At 41.9% G+C, this 21,189-nt stretch overlaps 1 protein-coding gene across 5 annotated transcripts in view; it reads left to right on the top strand.

The window, feature by feature from the left end:
- The window catches only part of LOC137603343 (arginyl-tRNA--protein transferase 1), a 53,283-nt gene extending 35,979 nt beyond the window's left edge, over positions 1-17,304 (top strand). For all 5 annotated transcript variants that reach the window (XM_068326666.1, XM_068326667.1, XM_068326668.1 and 2 more), the window contains 2 exons: positions 7,423-7,543; positions 16,413-17,304. In XM_068326666.1, the coding sequence (XP_068182767.1) occupies positions 7,423-7,543; positions 16,413-16,591 (300 nt within the window). In that variant the 3' untranslated portion in view covers positions 16,592-17,304. The remainder of the gene's footprint in view (positions 1-7,422; positions 7,544-16,412) is intronic.
- Positions 17,305-21,189: the final 3,885 nt, after the last annotated feature.

Raw genomic sequence — 21,189 nt, 5'->3', positions numbered from 1 at the left:
TAGGAGGAGCGCTGACAGAGTGAGGGTCTGAATGAGCAAAGCTCAAGAGGTCAGGTCAGATGGTTCAGTCCTGCTTTGTGAGTAAGGACAACACTGTGGGGGTTCGCTGGTGGCAAAAGGGTAGAAGCAAAGGGTATAGTGTGAAGGTCACGAGGGAGAAAAGGAGAGTTTGGAGGTGGTGTCATGCTGAGTAGATCCAGAACCCTTGAGCTGCCAGCCTGAGGTGTTTGCCTTGCCATTAACTTCACTGATATTTATTTTCAATCCTGATACAGCTGCGCCACTCTGTCTGAAACACTTGGTTTCTTTTTGGCGAGGGAAAGCTTTCAGATATTTGATAAACTTGACTGGAAAAAAATAGCTTGTTCCATAAATGTTGTTGGACATTTACTCAGGGTTTTGGGTGGAGAGCTTTGCAGCTAGGAGATTGAGGTCGTGTTTTAAGGCCAAGATTAGTGGCTGCAACTCTTGACTGTAAGTCAGAAAGCTGCGGTCTGTGTCAGACAGGCGTAACAGCTTGCCTGCCCATAAAGACCCGAGGAGATAAAGAGATAAAAGTACCCAGTCTGTGAGCTGATGCCCATAAAAGTGTTGCCATTGGTTCTCAGGGCTCAGTCGAAATGCGATCCTGTAAAAATATTTTCTCCTCATTAACCTGTCATCCTTGGAGCCGTGACGCATAGCCAGGCAAGGGAGTGCTTGGATAGAGTGGGGTGGCTGGGGGCGTTGTTTCGGGGCCCAAGGGGGGGAGTCTTACTAGCCTGGATACTTTATTAGAAGGTTTGCCCTGTGGTAATGTGTTGAGCAGGGTGAAAAGGCTTTGGTGGGCCTATATTGTTTAAACAGCGGCAGCTAGCATAAATCTCCTCAAGCACAGACCCCAGACATGTTCAGGCCACTCACACATAGACTTCAATATTCACATATTCACATAAATTTCTATGAACATATTGTCACAGACTGTGATGAAAGTGTGTCTGTGTGGGCTGCTATTTCTGAGGCACAGCTTACTTGGACGCGTCTTTCATTGGTGGTGTCCCTCTGTCCGGCCTGCTTCATTTTCACTATTTGTCTAGCTGAATGTGTCCCTGTGTGAGTTGTGATGTTTACATAAGTCCATCAGCAGCCAGAGACCCTCCTGGCCATGCCTCTCTGGCTGGGCAGAATTCATGCATTTCAACAGGCTTAGGATAATATAGGGACACTATTGTTAGAGCTTTGTTCATCTTCATCCTCAGTTTTATTTGACTTGGTTTCAGTGTGACTTTGGGTCACAGTACTAGCTTGGGCTAGCCGGGTATACTGAGTCTCGTTGTTTGCCCCTGTGAGTTCAGACCTCTCCTTGGCTACAACTCTCTATAACTCTCTATAATAATACTAAAAATGTCAAATTGCAACCATGATTGTCAGTTGCGGTCAAATATCCTTGTACTGCTAATAGTGTTTGACAATTATGTAATCCCAACATAATATGTCATTAAGTACTATGTACAAGTTCAACCTCCTACAGAGTAATGCACTTGCCAGAGAAAAACAGAGTTAGGTCGAACATCAGTGACCTCAACTACTTAATGGCCAGCCTTGTGTTACACCCCTGGAGTCATTGTGCATCATACTCAAAGTTCATTCTTACATAACTTAACACTTTTCCTGTACAGAGCTGTGATTGTACAGTATATACTCATACAATATCAAGTATAGACTCACTGAGACTGCATTCACATATTGTGCACATTGCATTTCTTGGAGGTAACACATGCACACAACAGGACACCTCAGTTTAGGGAAGAATGGGTGAAAACTCAAGTGGTGAAAATCTGCACCAGATGTGATTTGAAGTAATGCAGATGGAGGACACTACTACTGCTCCTGCTTCTTTTCTCCACCATGCCCAACTTTGAACTATGATAGCTCTGTCTGACAACAGTGAGTGTTGCCATCTGTAAAAAAAAATTCCCCAAATGGCTGTTAAGATCTCATATACATAAAGTAAGCGAAGTTTGTATGTGCACACATTTAATTTCAGTAGATTGTGAGCATCTTTTATTGACTTCACTTGCCTGTTCATTGATTCAGCTCCCCTCTGCTTCCAACAGTGAATATTTTTAAAAAATGTATGTACTTATTTAAAAAAGACACACACATATTACACCACCTGCTGCCACCCAACCTGTTGCTGCACAACATCCACCTGGCGCCAATGGCCATATCGCTAATAGCTACTCCAGTGTTGAAGGGATGGAAGCCATCCCTTCACCAAGCACAAGCGCCGCTACACCCACCACAACCACAGGAAAGTGAAGTCAGACCCATCTTGTCTGTTGGAGAGGAAATATTTCTCCTGGCTGTATAAACAGATTTTGAAGGGTTTGGTGTAAAAGTAAATACAAATGCACTATTAATTATATTGTGCGTCTTGAGGTATTTAGACCACAGTTAAAGTCAGTTAAAGTCACCATGTGACCAGGGCCATGAAGAAAACTGGAGGAATATAATGTACAACGGCCTACCTATTCCCTGAAAATGTTTGTTGACATAAACACAAAATGATATTTGCTTGAACCAAAAATAAACCCTTAAAAATCTATGGGACACACTGAGTTCTGTATAGTGACTGAAAGAAAAATACTGCAGATACAAGCAGGCAAAATGATAGGGCAGCTGGGCTCAGCCTTAGAAATAAGGCAAAGGGGCTCAGACATCTGGAGACATAGTCCAGGCTAGAGTTGCAACGCCTTTGTGTCAAAAGAAGAAGCCAATTGAGGTGACTTGGTATTTGGAGAATAGTTTTGTTTTTTTCCCGGCCGTTTGGCCAAACTATGGAAGAGTAAGACACCTTTGTTTCTTAGTCATGAAAACTTTCTCAACACTTTGCATACCAAACTCATAGTCATGCATGGCGGAAGAAATAAGCAGAAGGCAATGCAATGAAGGGTTTCATGAGGATTCCCTAACTACAGTGAAGATTTATGTGTCTGATTTATGGCTTTTGTGTCATATGCAGGGAACATAAACATTACTCCCCATCTTGAGGTGCAGGAGAAAAACGAGGCAGAGTACACAGTGAGAGAGAGGACAGAGTACACAGTGAGAGAGAGGACAGACGTGACAGGGTGTGTTGTGTGTTTATAATGAAGTTCACTCTGATAGCAGACCCCCCCTTCCATCTGTATGTGTGGCCTGAAAAGAATGAGTGATGCTGTGTCACTGACGAGCTAAGTGATAATGTGCCTACAGAGTACTTGCATGTAATTGCATGCTAAAGAGATATGTTTATTTACTTACGATGATTGTAGTTGTGTTACCGTTTACACTGGGCTCACCTCTTCAAATGAGTAATTTTCTCCTCCAGAGCGTTAAAATCCTGTTCATTGAGTAACCTGTACTGTAGAAGATTGCTTTCCTCCAAACAATGATTAACAAGCATGCATCAACACAATATGTTTAAATATCTGAGTGCATCGTTCCCATATTAAGATAACTTTTCCCTTTATGTGGCTTCTACTGGATGCATTGCTTTACGTTTCCTCTGTCTGCCTCAGTCTCCCCACATACCTTCCTCTTTCCAAGCCCCCCCTCTTCATTCCAGACATTGAGCATCCTCTCTCAATGCTGGGCCCCTCTGTCCTGGCACTCACGCTATTCCTATCGCTTCCATCAGCTTGTCTCAGTCCAAGTCTCAGTGACGGTAAATACCATCACTTTACTCATCTGCACCTAATTTTCTCTCATCCCTTCCCGTCTCCCACATATCTCACCTCTTATTTCTCACAACACTGATGGAAGCCAAGCTTGTCCTCCACAGTTTGTACATGTTTCCTTCTTTCTACACTTTTTTTTAATCCCAATTTCTCTTTTTTTCCTCTGTAAACAATCCTGTCAGAGGATTTCAGTCATCAGTTTCACCTCCATATCCGTCTGAACATGCAAGCACCTAAATGAAGGCAAGCAAGAGGGGATGGTGATGGATAGTTTGTGAATGAGGTGTTGACCATTTAGAAAGGGAGTAACAGACTCACTGAAGAGAGGAGGACCAAACCAAAAAGATGTTCTTCATCTGAAAAGCCTCAGTCTGGTTATCTGTCAAGCAGCTGATGGGTTCTCTGAAAGGTAACATTAAAAGAAAAACTCATCACTTGGCTCTCTGTTCATTGACATGCAGTTAATATCACTTCCTGTGGTCTCTGTTTTCAGAGCTGACAGCCACTCAGCAGCATAGATTTACTGGGGTAGACCATTTCATCTCCAGCTATTAGATTGACCATTACGCTCTGCACATCATGCTAAGGAAACTAGAACCACTCTCTCTGTTGTTATTAGGAACTGCTAGATAATGAGATGGTTTTGCGAGCAAACTGACTTAACAGCACAAAACACTTGGCTAAAGAAGAGCTAAGGATGATGTTTGGGTTAATGTGAATTACCGGGTACTCAAGCCAACTTGTGGAAGGGGAGAAAGTGAAGATACAGAAAATGAGAGTTCAGTCTTCACTCTCAGTCCCATGAAAAAAGAAGAATTCGACAGCGAGACTGTGGCACACCAAGGTTTTCCTTTCCTCCTCCTTTCTTTTCAAACACCTTTGTTCACACCACTGATAGCTGCGTTGTCTCCGTCTCCATCTTTCTCCACATTCTTTTTCTCTCTTATAATTGAGAGTTTGTCTGCCCTGTGAACGGGCTTGGTTTGTAACTTTGGTTCTTGAGCCATCTCTTTCTGTTTAATCTTCCTGGCATAGGACAAGGGAGGGTGTGTAGTGTTAGGGTTTCAACCGGTATGATGCATAATGGTGCTCATTTGTCTGTGCTGGATACTTTTCTTTGTTATTTGGTACAAACATTTAAGACATGACATGAAATGATGAAGTTGGTGATTGGTTGATAACTATTGTTAATGACTCTTGTCATCTCTCTACGGTAGAAAATATTAACAGTCATCAGCAACACTAAATTATTTACCCGGTGTCATCACATCTTACACAAAGTTCAAACTTTCCAAGCCATAAATATCAACTATGGCCAAGTTGGCTACATTTGGTCCAGTGGCTGCAGAGCTCACTACGTGGAGAATTATTCTGCTGCTGCATTCCAAAGGCAGATTTTGGAAATGAATCTATTTGGAAATAACTCCTGTTTACAACAATACTAAAGTGTGACAATGTTAGAAAATAGCCCCTCTTGGGATAATCAACAGCAGGGACTTGATCATAATGGTGTGCCACGTTACGAAAAAGTCTCGTAAACAGACATGGGTGTAACTACTTTGATCCAGATCTGACGTCTCATCAAATACCTCACATACACTCACAACAGCTCTTTACTGTGACTTAGTCTCTCTACTTAAACTCTGTACTAAAGGCCTCAAGGTGGATGTCCAGCAGTTAATATCAATGAGCTAACAGAGAGCAGAGCACTGTTTATAACTTTTAGGACAGTTCAGCTGCTGCACTGAGCACATCATTGGGTTTTTTGTTTTTTTTAACAAATACAATAAAACATAAATGCTTAATTATGTTATTTTAGGATCTGCCCAACTGTGTTTTCATTCTGCCCAAGATGCCAACTTTATTCTCACCTTTCTGCTGTTTCTCTCCTCCACACTTCATCCACTCCATACTCCATGTTGAGATGTGTTTCTTGCTGTCTTCTGCTGTGCAGGTGTGTGTGTGTGTGTGTGTGTGTGTGTGCGTGTGTGTGTGTGTGTGTGTGTGTGCGCGCGCATGTGTGCGCGCTTGCACATGTATGTGTGTATAGGCATGTGTCCCACTGTGGTGTTGAAGGAGTCTATAGAGGAGAGGTAGAGTGTGTGAATGCCATACTGACTTTGCTGACAGTTACAGAAGGCTGTAGGTTGTTGGGCAAGCGACCAATCAGCTTGTATCTTCAGATGTATAGCATTCCCCCTCCATCCATCTGTTAGCAGAAGCACTTAATCCGTGTTCGTGTCATTTCCTTTGTTCTAAGTTGCTTCTTCCCTTCATGGACCTCACCTCAGCATTGGCCTGTACACGTTGTGCATGGCTGTGAATTCAGCAAAACATTCTGGTCTTTCTCCTTTATTTAATTGTGGAGCAAAGTTAAAGAACAGCCAGAGATGAGGGCCCCGCCTTGAGGGGGGAAAGCTGGATTTTGACTATATCCACCAAATTATTCTGTTTTTCATTTGTCAGAGCAGCCTTGTTCAATTTCATGGCACCCTATCCTGCATGTAAAAACAGGCAGCGCATTTTCCATATAGGCCCGCTGACAGATGGGTCATGGTCAGGGAGCTTGTATAGCAGCATATCCCATGGTATTTCCTTTGTCTCACTGGTTTTGAGTACCTTATGCCATCTTTTTTTTTTTTTAATCCTACATGTAGTTTTCAGCGCTTTTTGACCTCAGTTATACATAAACATAAAGCTTCTGCTTGTGAAAATTGGGAGTCTTTGTCCTGTAGTTTAATGTCACAAAAACTATAAATATTATTGTGTGTTGAGATGGTGCAGCAGAGCCGTCGCAGGCGTCGACTTGTTTACAGAACTATCTTGACAGTTTGTTTGTTCGGAGCCATGTGGTAGAACACAGGTCACTGATAATGGAGTCTCCTCCTCCTCCTTTCTGTTCATTCAACCCCTCGCTCATTTCTTTCCTATGCCTCGCAGCTGTTTTTGTTCAGCTTGGTTTACTTTCCATCCAAAATGTTTGGTCAAATGCAGACTTGTACCTTTTTTTTTGCAAAAGAACGCGTTACAATATGGTGGTGTGTTTACATTTCCTCCCCGGCATTGCAGACAACATCACACTCCAGACACAGAGAACGTGACTCAAACAAAGAGCTCCAACAGAACTCGAGTCTGATCCAGGTCTCAGCCTGGGTTCTGACCCTCAGGTCAGTTTACAACTTGTCAAACCCTTAACCCTGACGAGTCACTGGTACCACATGGAATCACTATTACAAAGTCTGCAGCCAATGAGTATTTTCATTGTCAATTTATCTATTAAAAATATTAAAAACTTCCTTTCAGCTTGTCCCGTTAGTGGTCACCACAGCGTGTCATCCTTTTTCCATTTTAGATGAACTCTCATATTTGTTTGGCAAGGTTTTTTTACCCAAAATGCCCTTCCCGCTGCAACCCTCTGCGTTTATCTGGGCTTGGGACCGGCCTGCAGTTGACACTGGATTGTGCCCCTGTAGGGCTGCAGATGCTGGGGATTTGAACCCGCAGCATACATGTGACACATACATGCTCCACCACTGAGCTACACACCCTTATCCAACAAAATACGAAGATGTTGAATTATGGTGTTAAAAGAGTTGCTTTGCTATTTACATCAAAGTGCTTCAATAACAAATCGGTTCTTCAGTGGATCAATCAAACAGTGATGGATTAATTGTTTTAGCAGGAAGGATAAACCTCTCTGTGTCTCTTCTGTGTTTGCCAGGGGCAGTATCGGCCTTCAGACCTCCTGTGCCCAGAAACCTTCGTGTGGGTACAAATAGAGCGATGCCTACCCCCGTTGGAACACTCCCGCTACGCTCGTTTCAACCAGGATCCTGATGCAGGTACATCTTAAACTATTTAAGCCACTTATTGTCTGGCCAAATGCGCTCCATTATCCATTTATAATTGACCTGTATGAAAATATAATGGATAGTGACTTGCAAATAATATTTGCACTTATCCATATTGTAGTTCTTAGTTTAAATAATATTTGGAGCTGCTGTTTTGAACAAGGTAGCAAATTCCACAAAGCAAGTAATCAAAGGAAAAAATGTGCAGAGGGTCACCAGAAATGAGATTTAAAAAATCATAAGAAAGTTCAGAAATGAAAGTGGAAAAATTAATATTTTTTTATTGAAACCAAGGGGGGGGCAGCACAGTGGTGTAATGAGTAGCACTGTTGCCTCACAGCAAGAAGGTTCCAGGTTCCAGTCCTTTCTCTGGCGCCCTCCCACCTCCAGAAAATCATGCAAATTAGGTGGATTGATCAGTTCTGAAGTGTGAGTGTGTGCATGAGTGGTTCTTCATCTTTCTCTGTGATGCATTGGCAATGCGTCCGGGGTGTACCCCGCCTCTCACCAGCAGTCAGCTGGGACATGCTCCAGTAGACCCATGATGACGACGATTGTGGACATCTCGTCTCAATGAGAACGGATGGATAAATGAAACCAATAGATGGATGAAAAATAGGACTACATTATGAAATGAAACATCAGATCTTCACAGCCTAGACTGGGGCCATGTTAAGCAAATTACAGCTAACCTGCTAGCCGCGCAACCTTTTTTCTTCTGGTAAGAAAAATATATGTATCAAGAATATGCAACAATATCCATTTACAAAGTAGCTCAATTCATTGCCATGCACAGGAAATCTTTCTCAGATGTGAATTCATAAACAGTGTGCCACTAATGTTGTGGAAAATATTTGCCTGGAGAAAATGTCAGCGTGCCCAGAAATACTGTTGTGTGGAGACTTGAAGACTTGTTGGCTAACACGAAACATCAACAGATAAAGCTTGTGATGTCGATTTTTTTCGCGATCGCATGTCATAACAGCGACGGTACCAAGGATACAATAGAACTGTTAATTTTGCAGGGAGGTGATGATAAGTTTTGCCTTATGGGGGAATTGCATGATCTTCAGAGTCGAAATAAGATAACAGCTGATAAGGACATTTTTGAAGATGTGTCTGATGCAGCTGACCAGATGGGACAAGCTGTGTGGAGTTACAATTGATGTGCTCCAACAATGGTAGGTGAACACAAGAAGGAATGGCATCTATGGTAGGCCCCAAGGTGTGAGAAAGCAGGGATGAGGCTGTCAAAATGCTCTGCATCATCCTCCAGCAGCCACACAGCACAGCGTGAAGGTGTGATGAACACAGTTGTGTCGGCACGAGGGCCCCACCACAGAGAACGTCAATGGTTCCTCTCCGATGTCGATGCTGAGCACGATGACAAATTCTGAAATGTGCTGACTGTCGTGGCTCCGCTGCAGCCGTTTTATTCCCTGAGATCAAATGCCGACATTAGGTTTTTGACCTCTGGATGAGCTTGGTGACCCTCTATGGGTGGCAGACTATGGAGGATCACTAAGTGTCTAAAGACCTCATTTGTGGGGGGTTTTCCATATGAAAGAAGAGATTCTACTCTTTGTTTCAGTAGCTTTGTTGTTTACAAAATTATACAACACAATATTCTGTGGGTCTTGATGGATCAGTCAAAATACTCAAACCGCTGGCAGTGTGGGGATGGCTGCTCTGGAAATGATTGGCAGCCAATAAGTTAATAAATTCAGACCATTAAAGTTGTTTTGTTTTTTTTTTACCAAACTTTTGTTGATGTGTTCAACAAAGTCCAAATACAACAAGTCCAAATAATGTATTTGGTTAACAAGCTTGAAACATCGACATCCTGTTTCTCGTCTTGACGCTGCCTTCGTACAGGATGATGAAGAGGAAATCACCATCCAGAGAAGATGTCACTGAAAGACTGATCTGCCAACCTTTTGTCAAAAATAAAATGAAAATACATCAATGAGAGCTGTGATGGAGGATTTTTCTTCAGGCATACCCAATTAAAAACATGTAATTTACCAGAATTTGACAGATTTTACTAACAATGATGAATTAGAAGTGAGGCAGTATCCTATGCTCTATTGAGTTGCCCAGTTCTTCATATATTTTTATGTGTGTGGCCCTAAGGAAAACAGTTTGGACAGCCCTGTTCTGGATGAACCACTGACCCTCCGCAGAACATCTGATAGAGTTTCACTGTGATGAAAGCTGTGGTCTTGTGCCAAAGCAGTACGTCGTCACTGATATGGGTCCTGTGGGCTGGCAGCGCTCCTTCCAAACCCTTCTCACCCCACAAACGTTCAGCACTATCAGATCAGAGCCAGAGCTGCTCATGGAAGGACCATGTTGCTATTAGATGAATAGTGATATCAGCAATAAAAAACCACATACGGAAGGTAGACTGGCAGGCACCCATTGCATGGACTGTCGAGATGAGAGCCGGGGGCCAGGGAGAAAGAGTTTAAGAGAGTGCAAGCGAGTCTAAAACTTTTGCAAGATTAGAATTTGACTTTTGAGTGATTGTCTGCGTAGGCGCGTCGCCAGAATGAGGCAGTTTATTGACTCCTGTGTTGATCTCTCATTTTGGTGCTTTTGGTGGTTTTAGGTGAAAATGCAGTCAAATTCTTGTGGCTCCCACAAAAACTAAACTTAGATTTTTGTTCATCATATGGCCCTGCAAGCTCAGCAGAAGGATCACACTTCTTTTAAACTGACACAGTCCACTGGGTGTGACCACGTTGGCCATATGAAGACTTTATAAAAGGGTTCTTTAAATCAGATTGTTTCATGTTCTTATTTGTGCACTTTTTCCATGGATGTAAATGTGTACACACATTGGAGATACAAGCGGTTTGCTTTCTTCTGTTTTTTTTTTCTTTTGCATTAATCTTCGTCTCAATTGAGGAAAGAGCTCTAGACAGACAGTTACAGGAGATGTGATTGTCAGGTAAAGTTGGGCAGATGGATGGAGAGTCAGACAGGATGATGATTTTATAGAAATGGGAGAAGAAAGGGAGGGAGACTGGTGGCTGTAACTGACACTAAGTATAGGTAGAATAATACAGGAATATATGAATGTGGAGGCAGAGTGTAAGAGTGTGTTCTAGTGAGATCATACTTGGACTGCTGCAACAAAACCAACATTTCACAGTGTTCTCCAGCACAGAATCAGCTTTCCACTGTCCTTTTTCTGAGGGTCAGATTATTTGATGGTGGGAGGTCTTTAAACGACCGTTCCAGAATGGTGCTCCATTTATACTTTGAACCTTTAGGCTTTATAACCGATAACAACAAATGAATGAAAATGTGATAATGAGACAATATGCACTCATTTTCCCTGAAGCAGGTGGAAGGTGTTAATTAACATAATTGTGTGCTGAGCCAGCAGAGGGCAGGACTATATCGGTAGGAGTGAGGAGAAAAACAAATACAGTAGATCCATAATGCTGATCTGAGTTGTTTTCCCAGATGTCAGACATTTAATATGAATGTTATCATTGAATGTTCTTGTTTGCTGCTGACGTTCACCTATATACGTGGTTTTTAACTCAAAAAGGTCCGAACCTCATAATTTCTCCGTCTGAATACGTGCATCTGGACATGTACATCAGCAGGTTTATATGTGATTTATTGTAGTCTTGGTGGTAAATGTTTTCACGTCTGTACTAACCATCTCCATGGTCAACTCTCACGTCGGCTGTCCAGCTGTGGTTCACCAGACTGATGGTGGTACCAAGGTTTCTGCCCATAGCTGTGGTCGGCCAGTCAGTGACCAGACCGGTCAAGTTAGCAGCACAGTAAAATGTTGAGGCCTGTGGCTCAGACCTAATTGCCAGTTTGGGTGTGTGTGGCTTATTTTGGCCTCTATAAAGATATACTGGAAGTACTCCAGATGGCCTGACTGTATGGAGTAGTTTTGGAATCACCTGAAATATCACATAAAGTGTCTGTTGTCATGGAATTCATTTAGATTCTATTTCTCTACTCTTGCCTTTTCCTATCAGCAGTTTTTCAATATACCAATCTCCTGACTGTCAACAATAGTGAACAACCTCAGAATGTATCCAATTTGTTCTGCAGACTGAAAGTTCTACATTATATTTATAATTTACTGGTATTGTCTACCTATACAGTATGTTGAGTACAACTCATGCCATTTTATAAGATAAAATATAGATGGAAATTATAATAAATCAGAGCACATTTGTGGTTTTGAACTGAACTGTTTCGGGCTTGTTGGGAAAAAACCCAAAATCTGATTCTTTACCAACGTTACCAGCCAGTGTTGAACTACTAGCTCTTTGACATTCATATTCCTGCCCTTTTCTTAACAGACCTACTGAATCAGATTGTTTTCTATTGACTTTGCAGTGATTGTAGGCCATTTAAAAGAGGTAAAGTCTTTCCTTCCTAAAGAGTACTTCACAGACTTCCGCAACATGCACAACGTTTTCACTCCAGATGAAAATGTCTAATTCATGCAAATACACTTTGCATCAACTTTATGTATAATCCAGCTGTGAATAACATAGTTTCATGTTTGGTGTGAACATAAGGGGCTTTATTTCTCCAGATGTTATGACTGCAAAGATTTAAAGATGTCAGAAATCCACACATTTTCCCTGTTAAAAATCAGTGATCATTGCCAAACAAAAACTCTTGTTGATATAATACGTGGAAAAGCTTGGTAGAAATTTGCTTTATCTTTAAACATAGGCAGACAAAAGCTTTCTGTGCAGTCTCTTGTTATGTCCATAAAAAAATTTGCAGAAATGACATATTTATGTTTTTGTTTGAGAGAACTTAAACTGTGATCCAAGGCTCTTGATCTTGAAATAATAAGATGATTGTGCTGCAGAAATTAGGTTTGAGTAATAGGTCTGTACCAAAACTGACACCAGAACCCTCATAAATTCCAGCTCAAACTTGTTGCAATCCTGCTTCACACTGCAGCTTCACCCAAGGGTGAATGAGAAGCGAACTGTCAGTTTTGTGCTCAGATTGTGAGGGTGACTGGGGTTACAGAGCCATGCTAATGAGCTGTGTAGAGACAGCAAATCTTCAGATTATATAAATCCGTCCAAATCAGACTCACTGATTTACACGCCTGTTGCTGAGAGATTGATGACCAGCATGCCTCATTATATTCAGTCATTTATCTCCTTGAAGACGCTTCATCTGCTTATCCGCCCTGTGGGTCACAGGTTATGCTGGAGTCTATGCCAGCTGGCTACGGGTGAGAAGTGGAGTACACCCCGGACGCGTCGCCAGCGCACTGCATGGCCACACATAGACAGATAATCGCTCATGCACACATTGACACCTACGGATAATTTTGAGTGATTAGTTCACCTAAGATGCATGTTTTTGGAGGTGAAAGAAAGCCACAGAGACACAGGGAAAACCTTAGTGCTGTGCAGCTGCAGTGTGACGCACTACACCACTGTGTCGCCTGCCTCATTGTACTCTCTATAAATGTATATGCATTTTGAATCTCTCACACACTCATAACCAGAGAACAAAGCAGGGGCTATTGCATTACCGCTTGATGAAAATGTTTGACTGAAGCAGTCACCGTCAGGAACTTATCTGCCTTTAGCAGACACCGCATGATATAAAAACGAAAAATGCATAATTTTAATGCATGCACTAAAAATGTATGTTAATGTAGATTCTTTTCACAATTTCGCTCTGTTACGCCTTATACAATATGAATGCACACGTTTGCTTCCCATCTCTTCTCAACCAACTATCTTAGGCATAGCATTAAGTGTAGGGGAAGGTGTAGCCTGACAACCTTCTGTCTTCTCCACTACATTTATCGCTTTTACAGAAGAGAACTTATATACTGTATATAACTTATATAACTTATATTGTGCTAGAGTCAAACCACTTCATTTTTCTTCACCAACCTTTCTCCACATGAAATCTCATTCATGCTTATGTTCCCACAGATTGAAGGCAAGAGGGATTTTAGTCTTCTTACATGTTTTTGTGTTCCGAGGCAGGATAGTGGGTTTTCCCCTTAATCTGCATCACTTTATCCGTTGTGGAAAAACCACATTTTAATAACAATAATAATGATAATATCTTTTAAAATCCAGAGGAATTCTTTTGTCGGTCTCTTTGCTGTGCAGACCAACCTTCATGGCCGGTTAAGGATGCAGGGTCTCTTTCAACTGGACGGATGTGGGCTATCACAGGGGCTTGAACCCGGGTCTTTCAGTCAAAGAGCTTCTTCTTGCTACACCATAGTTTTGGCCTTTTCCTTTTCAAACATAAGACCCATCTTGGATTTGCAACATTGGGTCATAGGAAGTGGTCATAACCCGATGGCCTGCCTTTGAGCAGCTTGCGGTGTTAAGCAAGTGTTTTCAAAGTTTGAGTTGGATGGGAAGAGAGAGGAGCGTGGCGAGGTGTCAAGGCCTTAGCCTCGACTCTGACCCTCTCACTCACCAACCAACCCTCACCACTCCTCTTCCCTCTGACCCTTGAACCCAAACCCTGAGGCATGCTGACCTCAGAGCACCGTGTCACCGAGTGTCCGGTGGGACTGGCAGGGATACGGTCTGGAGCTGCTCAAAGTGATGAGAGGGACATCGATGGAGGACGGAGTGAGTGAAGAAAGGAAAGTTGTTTATGTGAGGAGCGGATGTTTGGATTGCCAGGAGTAAGAGAGAGAGAGAGGGAGGGAGGGAGGGAGAGATTTGATTTTTAACATCATATTTATTCATAAAAGTCAAATTAATAAATGATCACGTTGATACAAAATCCTAAAAGATATTCACGTAAAGAGGATTTTCAATAATACTGTGCGTTTTCTGAACAAAGAAACATTTAACCTTTTAACATTTTTCAAACAAAAAACCCCCACAAAATTAAGGAAAAAAACCCCAATTATCCGTTCTCCACAATCATCTCTTCTACAATCATGTCTTTTACTTTTTTGCTTAATTTTTTCAATCTATAAAACTCTTGGTCTGTAAAAACTGGTTCACCACTTCTTGTTTTACGTTTCATATAAAAGCTGACGCTATCCTGAAACATGTTGAGGTCAGGAAAAACTTTTTCTACTTTCGCCCTCGAACCTTTTGTGTCTTGCAGGAGTTTTTTTTATCTTTTGCAAAATAGAGAGAGAGAGAGAGACTCAGCTTTGTATAACTGTTGAGGCTGTTAGACCATCCTGAAGTTGCTGTTTTCTGCTTAATATTTTCACAAGGGGACAGTAGGGCTTTAGAACTACATCACATATTCAAGTATTCAATATTCATGGACTATATTTATGTTCATTTGGAAGTTTCCTTCCATATTTGCATCCTTTAAAACACATTTCCCCACATGCTACGACTCAACATACTGCTGATTTTATTTTATTTTTAATTTAAAAGTTTGCATCAAGCATTTTTTCCATTATGTGACTCAGCAGATTCTTGAGAGAGGAGGAAGGCAGTGAGTGGTTAGGGCATTACTTAGCAGGGGAATGATGTTAATACATAAAACATGAATCCACAGCGGGGTTTAAAAGTAAAAAGAAATATGAAAATATCTTCATGGGGGTGTGAGAAGTAAGGAGCCTGAGGGTTTGTGTTTATACTCAGCTCTCCTCTGTCCTCTGAGTCTGAAAGTTTGATGCCATAGTTACATGAATCATAGGTCGTTACACTAGGGACAGTCACGTGTCGTATTTCAGCCAAAATCCATTTGACTGTATGAAATCTTTATTGGCTCCTGGTCCTGTCCATCAAAACATCGATATAAATCAAATGAAGTTTTGGAAGTTTGAGGGAAAATAGAAAGCAGCTATTGGAGCGAGGAAAATATTCTTCTTCTTCTGCTCTTGTTGAAAGGTGAGACACTAAGTTTGAATAATAAGCCAATCAGCATCCAGAGGACTGTAATAGTTAATGGATATCTGCAGATCATTTTTATCCAAATGAGGTCCCAAAAGCACGATGATCCAATGTCAGCTGTCTTTATCGTTAGGTCTTAAAATGAACATGTTTGAAGTGCTCCAGGTTTGATGAACAACCCGTTGAGTTTGGGCATTTTGACTCAACAGGGATGTCAGTGAATTCACTTTATCAGCTCAAGATGTGGTAAACAGTGGCTTGTGACTAATGAAGTATTCACACATGATGAATGTAAACACGCCTCCGACCTCTGTAGGTCTTCTGGAGGTTTTTTTAGCTCAAGCAGCTGAACGACAGGGAGTTTTCATGCTGCTCCTTAAACAAGCATGCAGTGATCCAATGTTAAAGTGGAGGATATTTACTGCTCACTATGGATTTTGAGACCTTCTTGTATTTGTATTTGTACATTAGCATACCGGGGTTTGGTTAACTCATTTGATACTTTCAGGACTACCTTCTTGCATGGCCTCTTGGCCCCAGATGTTGGCATCTGGGCTAATCTTTTGTTCCTGGAGGCAATGTTCTAATGCCAGAGAGTATTTATTTGACCCTTTTTTTTCCATATAGCTCTCCAGAGGACAATTTTTAGCTGTTGAACATGCACACTTTTGAGATAAGCAGTGTTTTCATTGGTCTAATGAGAGCTGGCAGTGTATGACACGGGATCTGATGAAAAGCTGCGCTTGGCGAGCCAGCGAGGTCCCGTAAACAAGGCCCACTAACTAGCCAGCTCACACACCACTGTGACTCCAGGTTTAGGGCATAAGGGAATTATGACTTTGGGGGAAAATCACTCCTCCAACAGCTTCTCGGAATAATGGCGTATTCCTGCCAAGTCACTCAGAGGTTAACGAATGAGGGGAAAGTAAGCACAATGTTTATTATTGTTCTTCATGTGTACACTGGTCTTTATTATGTTCTCATGTGTGTCTGCTTGTGTCCAGGGGATGTGCGTGCGCTGAAAGATGTGGGCAAAGCTCTGGTGCTGTACAGACGGACCGTCATGCCCTACGCGGCCTACTCCCGCAAACGCAAAGGCTCCAGCGACGAGACGGAGGTGCGGCAGTACGCTGGCTTGGTCGGCCAGGACTGCGCTGAAAGGATTTTGCTTTACCGCACCTAAACACGCAGCACCACTCCACCGGTTCTTAATATATGTAAAATCACACTTCCTGGCAATACGTGTCTGTTTCTGTTCATGTGTGCTGCCCACTGGTCGGAGCTTCCTACTACTTTTCCCAGTAGTCTAGCTGTTCTTAGTGCTACCCAGGATGGGACAATGTAGGAGCCACACACTGTCTCAAAACGTCGCATATACTATACGCCATCATTTATCAGTAACGTCTCCTCTTTTATTTTCTTAACTAAATTTTGTTCATCTTTGAATCAGAATCCCATGATGGCCTAACGGGGTCTTCCCATTAGCAAAAACATTATTAAAATTACTGCTATGTTTTTCTAACATACTGGCTCTAATGCGCTGTCATCCATCCTCAGCCTGGTTCTCATACTTCTTTTAGGTTATCTTTAGAGCATCCATCTACACACAGGTCCCATGACTCCTCTGAACGTTTCACACCCACGTCATTCATAAAGAGCAAGATCTTCTTTAAACTTCCAATATATTTGAAGATTTTCTTCGTCGGATCTAAACTTGAAGTTTGTTCCTACATCACTGTTATAAAGATTTCTTCACTGGCTTTTTTAGTCATGCTAAGAGACCACCATTGTCTGTGTTTTATGTCTGTTGCTTTTCTAGCTTTATATGCTTTTATTTTTAAAATCCACAATGTTATTTTTGGTGAAAGACAATAAAGGGACTGTATTATGCTTCAATTGAATGTGACACTTTATTTTCATGCTAGTTAAGCAACGCAAACCCCAAATTCATTGAGAGTGGGATGAAATACTACAGTAATGCGTCAGGAGTTGCTCTCGCCATTTATCATTTTTACACATCAGTACTTACACATCAGTACTCACATAGCAGTAAGTCTGTGAATCCTAAATCACGTGTGGGTCCGGATATCTGTACTTGTTGAAGTGGACCGAACCGGCAGGTGTTTGATATATGAGCAGGCAGAAAACAAATGTGAATCGCCTCCGTCAACAGCAATCCTGCCCCGGGGCAGACGTCAGGCGTTTGCAGCCTCCCTCCACACGACTGTCGCAGCCGTTTAACAGATATCCTGTTAACAATGAATGATGTGTATTTCATGCTTTTTTTCCAGGCTTACAGTACTCCTACATATTTCTAATTTGAATGTGTAGTTAACTCTTTGAAACAATTAAGAAATGACATCCCTTATTATACTTTTGCTAAATCTGAACATATGAACACAATCCGTTCAATCGGCTGCTGCTACAATACTTCATAAATCCCGGTTTAGACTTTTTGAGATACAAGTCGGAAGAAATTAACGTGTACGGTGGAGGCAGAATGTCAATGAGGACAAAACTCATAGTTGTGGTATAAATTTAGAGGTGGAATTAATGGCATAATGACACCAACATCTGCTGACAGTAAATCTACTTTTTAGATCCTCTTGCGCTTAGATGTCTGAGCCCAGTTGAATATTTGCCCCAACGGGGCAACAATCCCATTCTCTCCTGACTCTCACATAGAAACACCCAACCATCAACAAACTGACTTCTGGCTCTGGACCAGCTTTCACACTGCAGCTCTGCTCTTTGGCGTGGCTTGACCCGCCACACCTGCCTGGGCGAGGGGGGGGGGTGCTTTACCCAATCCTGAGAAACAGTTGAGAGAGTCAGTCTGTCCAGTTTAAAGAGCAGCCTGTGTCCTCAGGAATTAGGACAGATTGACGGGCTAATTCTTCAAGAAGGGAACACTCACTGATGCTGGCTAGTTGCCACGTTGGATGCGCTGTTTCTCTCCCACATTAGGCGTGCGTCCCCTCAGACTTTATATGCGCTCACACACACTCCTGGCACTGTCATGAGCGGTTAGTCTTGGTGGACGCCACACATGAGGACTTGTGCCAGTGCTGTGGTGGACCTCTTTCTGTCAAGGGAAGACGCCAGGACCAGTTGGCTCGTTTATAATGAGGCCATAATGACAAATGACACGACGTGGCAGGCTTTGGACATTACTCTGATAAATTATCGTCACTGCTCATAATTCTTATTACATATGAGGTCTTTATTGACCAACCAGTGCTGGTTGAGGTCACATTCAGCCAAAGGTCAACATTCAGAGTATAAAGACATCTTTATCTTCATTTCAGGCCAAAACTACAGAGATGGTTCAAATACTCTGGTTTGTTTTTGACTTTGAAGCAGTGAAATGCATTTAGTTTGTTTTTCTGCAAAATAAAAAAAAGGAGGTGAAAAAAATTGATTGTGACTCTAGAGTAGGAAAACACAACTACAGGCAACGAAATGAAATTACTTAGCTTTCTGTACCTGACAAAATATTCGAAATCCCAAAGTGGCAATAAATCAGCAAGAGAAATGATGCACAGTAAAGTTTCCTCATGGTTCCACCCTCACATGGGTGAAGATCATCTTCATTCAGCTTTAAATATTGGAATATTTTAAATAAATTTATATTATTTCAAGTTCTGACGCGTTGGTTTGAAAGCAATAATTTATTGCTGTCATGTTCCACCTGCGTCATTTAGTTGTGTACTTATTTTATGTCAAATGAGCCTCCATGAGATTCAGGGAGCAAAGAAGAATGTCTGGAAATGTGAAAAAGGTTCCCCAGTCAATACTCCTGGTGAATGAAACATCAACCAGGAGTAACGTCAGTTGTATTGTTCTTCTGAAACTGATTTTGTTTGATCTGATTATTGCAAACAGCTGATAAACACTATTTTATACAATACATCATGAAGGTTGACTATGTTTGCTTCCATCTGTAGTCCCAGTTTAAGGAGCGTTATTCCACAGTTTCCTCTTGTGATCTTCACATTACAGTTGAACCAACAGAAGCACTGAACTGTTCAGATCAGTGAGTCTCAAACTTTATGCGGTTTTCACTCAGAGCAAATCAATACATTTTAACTTCTGTGTTGTGATGAGAATTTTTAGGGGAGTAGCCACCAATAGCAGCTGATCTCATTTATTTAACGGGCTGATGTAGATTTTGAGGTGTGTCCAGTTATTTTAAAAGCTACACTGTGTACAATAGTTATTTTTGAATATCACATGCTGTACTTAAGTAGATGCACTGAAAGAAATTTAAATTAAAAACAGTGAATGCATGCAAAGGGGGAATTTCATACAAAAAAGCATGCAAAGTATGAGTTCTGTTAGTGACTGAGATTAAGAATGGACAGTGTCTTAATAGTTGAAGTAAAAACTACTGTGCTGGTCGGAGATATTTGCCTCCTCGTCTCAATCAGCTGCTGCATCTCCCTCAAACAGATGAATCGGATGAAAATGTCAGAGGGGCTGCAGAGCAAAGAGGATGTGTCAGCACAAAAAAAGTATGCAGAGGAAAAGCCCTGTTTTCTTTTTTTCCTGATGTCAGATCCAAACTTGCATGTGGAATCATATTGGAGAAATATGGAATAATGTCCCACTGCTGTTTATGTAAATATCTATAAATGTTACCTGCTGCTTAAGGACTATTCTTTTGCTCTTACAGTAAATAAAAGAACAGATTTGGATCTTTTTTCAATCATCAGTATCCCTTACGGTAGAAACATAACTGCTGCCAGGTGAGCGGTATGCATCATCCAGCAGCTTTTTCTGTCCACATCTGCTGTGTGTGTGTGAGTAAACCAGGACTCCATGTAGCACCGGCTAAAACATGATGCTAGCTCCTGTTTGTAAATACCAGCCGTCTGTAGGCGGACGGATCTTTGATCGTCGTCTCTAACCCCCGTTCAAATAATCAATCACTCTGCAGCACACACAAGCTTCAGCGTTTTTATGAGCAAAATGTAAACACTGCTTCTGTCTACATATAGGCATGCGTGTGTGTGTGTGTGTGTGTGTGTTTGATTTATTTACCAGTTTACTTCTTTATTCCCTCATGCTCCCTCCCCTCTCTAGCGTGGTCTGTTGTTTGTTCCATTGTGAAACAGACGTATGTTTTCGGTGTGTGTGTGTGTGTTTGTACTGCACCCACGCCAGGCCCCCCCGGACCAGCGGAAGCTCCCAGGCCAGAGGAAGTGACTGCCTCTTTTGTGAACAAGGCCCCCCTGGATTAAGTGTATCGCAGCCTAAATGTGGGCCCTTTCTCTTGGGGATTATCTGAGGGGAAGGGATGCCCACTCCCACTTGGGGGCCCTGTCACCCAGATTCAACACACCGTCACCTGATCGCTCCCCAGTACCCCAGGCTAGAATGCGGGCAGTGAGGGGTTGTGTTTGTACCCCTAGAGACAATGCTAAAGTGATTAGCCTGAGATATTAAAGGAGCGTAGAAAATGCATTTTGACATGGAGCTTCGAGTTGATCCAACTCGCTGCTGGACATGGTGAAAATATTCACAAGCACCAGGATGTCGCGTCCATATGTTTAAACAGGCTGGATCCGATACAGACGTGAAGCCAGATGATGTTCTTGTGATGCTGTGTGTGTGTGAGGTCAGGTTTTTTTATGTTTTATGATTCACGTAGATGGTTACCTGCTCTGTGATCACTGACTATAATGTAATCCTTAACCTCATCTTTCTAACTGGACAGTAAATCATCTGTTTTCAGGAAAATTCTGATTTGCAAGATGCCCAAGATGTAAAGACATAAAG

Source organism: Antennarius striatus, chromosome 11 (assembly GCF_040054535.1).
Source record: "Antennarius striatus isolate MH-2024 chromosome 11, ASM4005453v1, whole genome shotgun sequence".
NCBI lineage: Eukaryota > Metazoa > Chordata > Actinopteri > Lophiiformes > Antennariidae > Antennarius > Antennarius striatus.
Note: the sequence above shows the minus strand (reverse complement) of the source record. Positions and strands in the feature narration are given on the sequence as shown.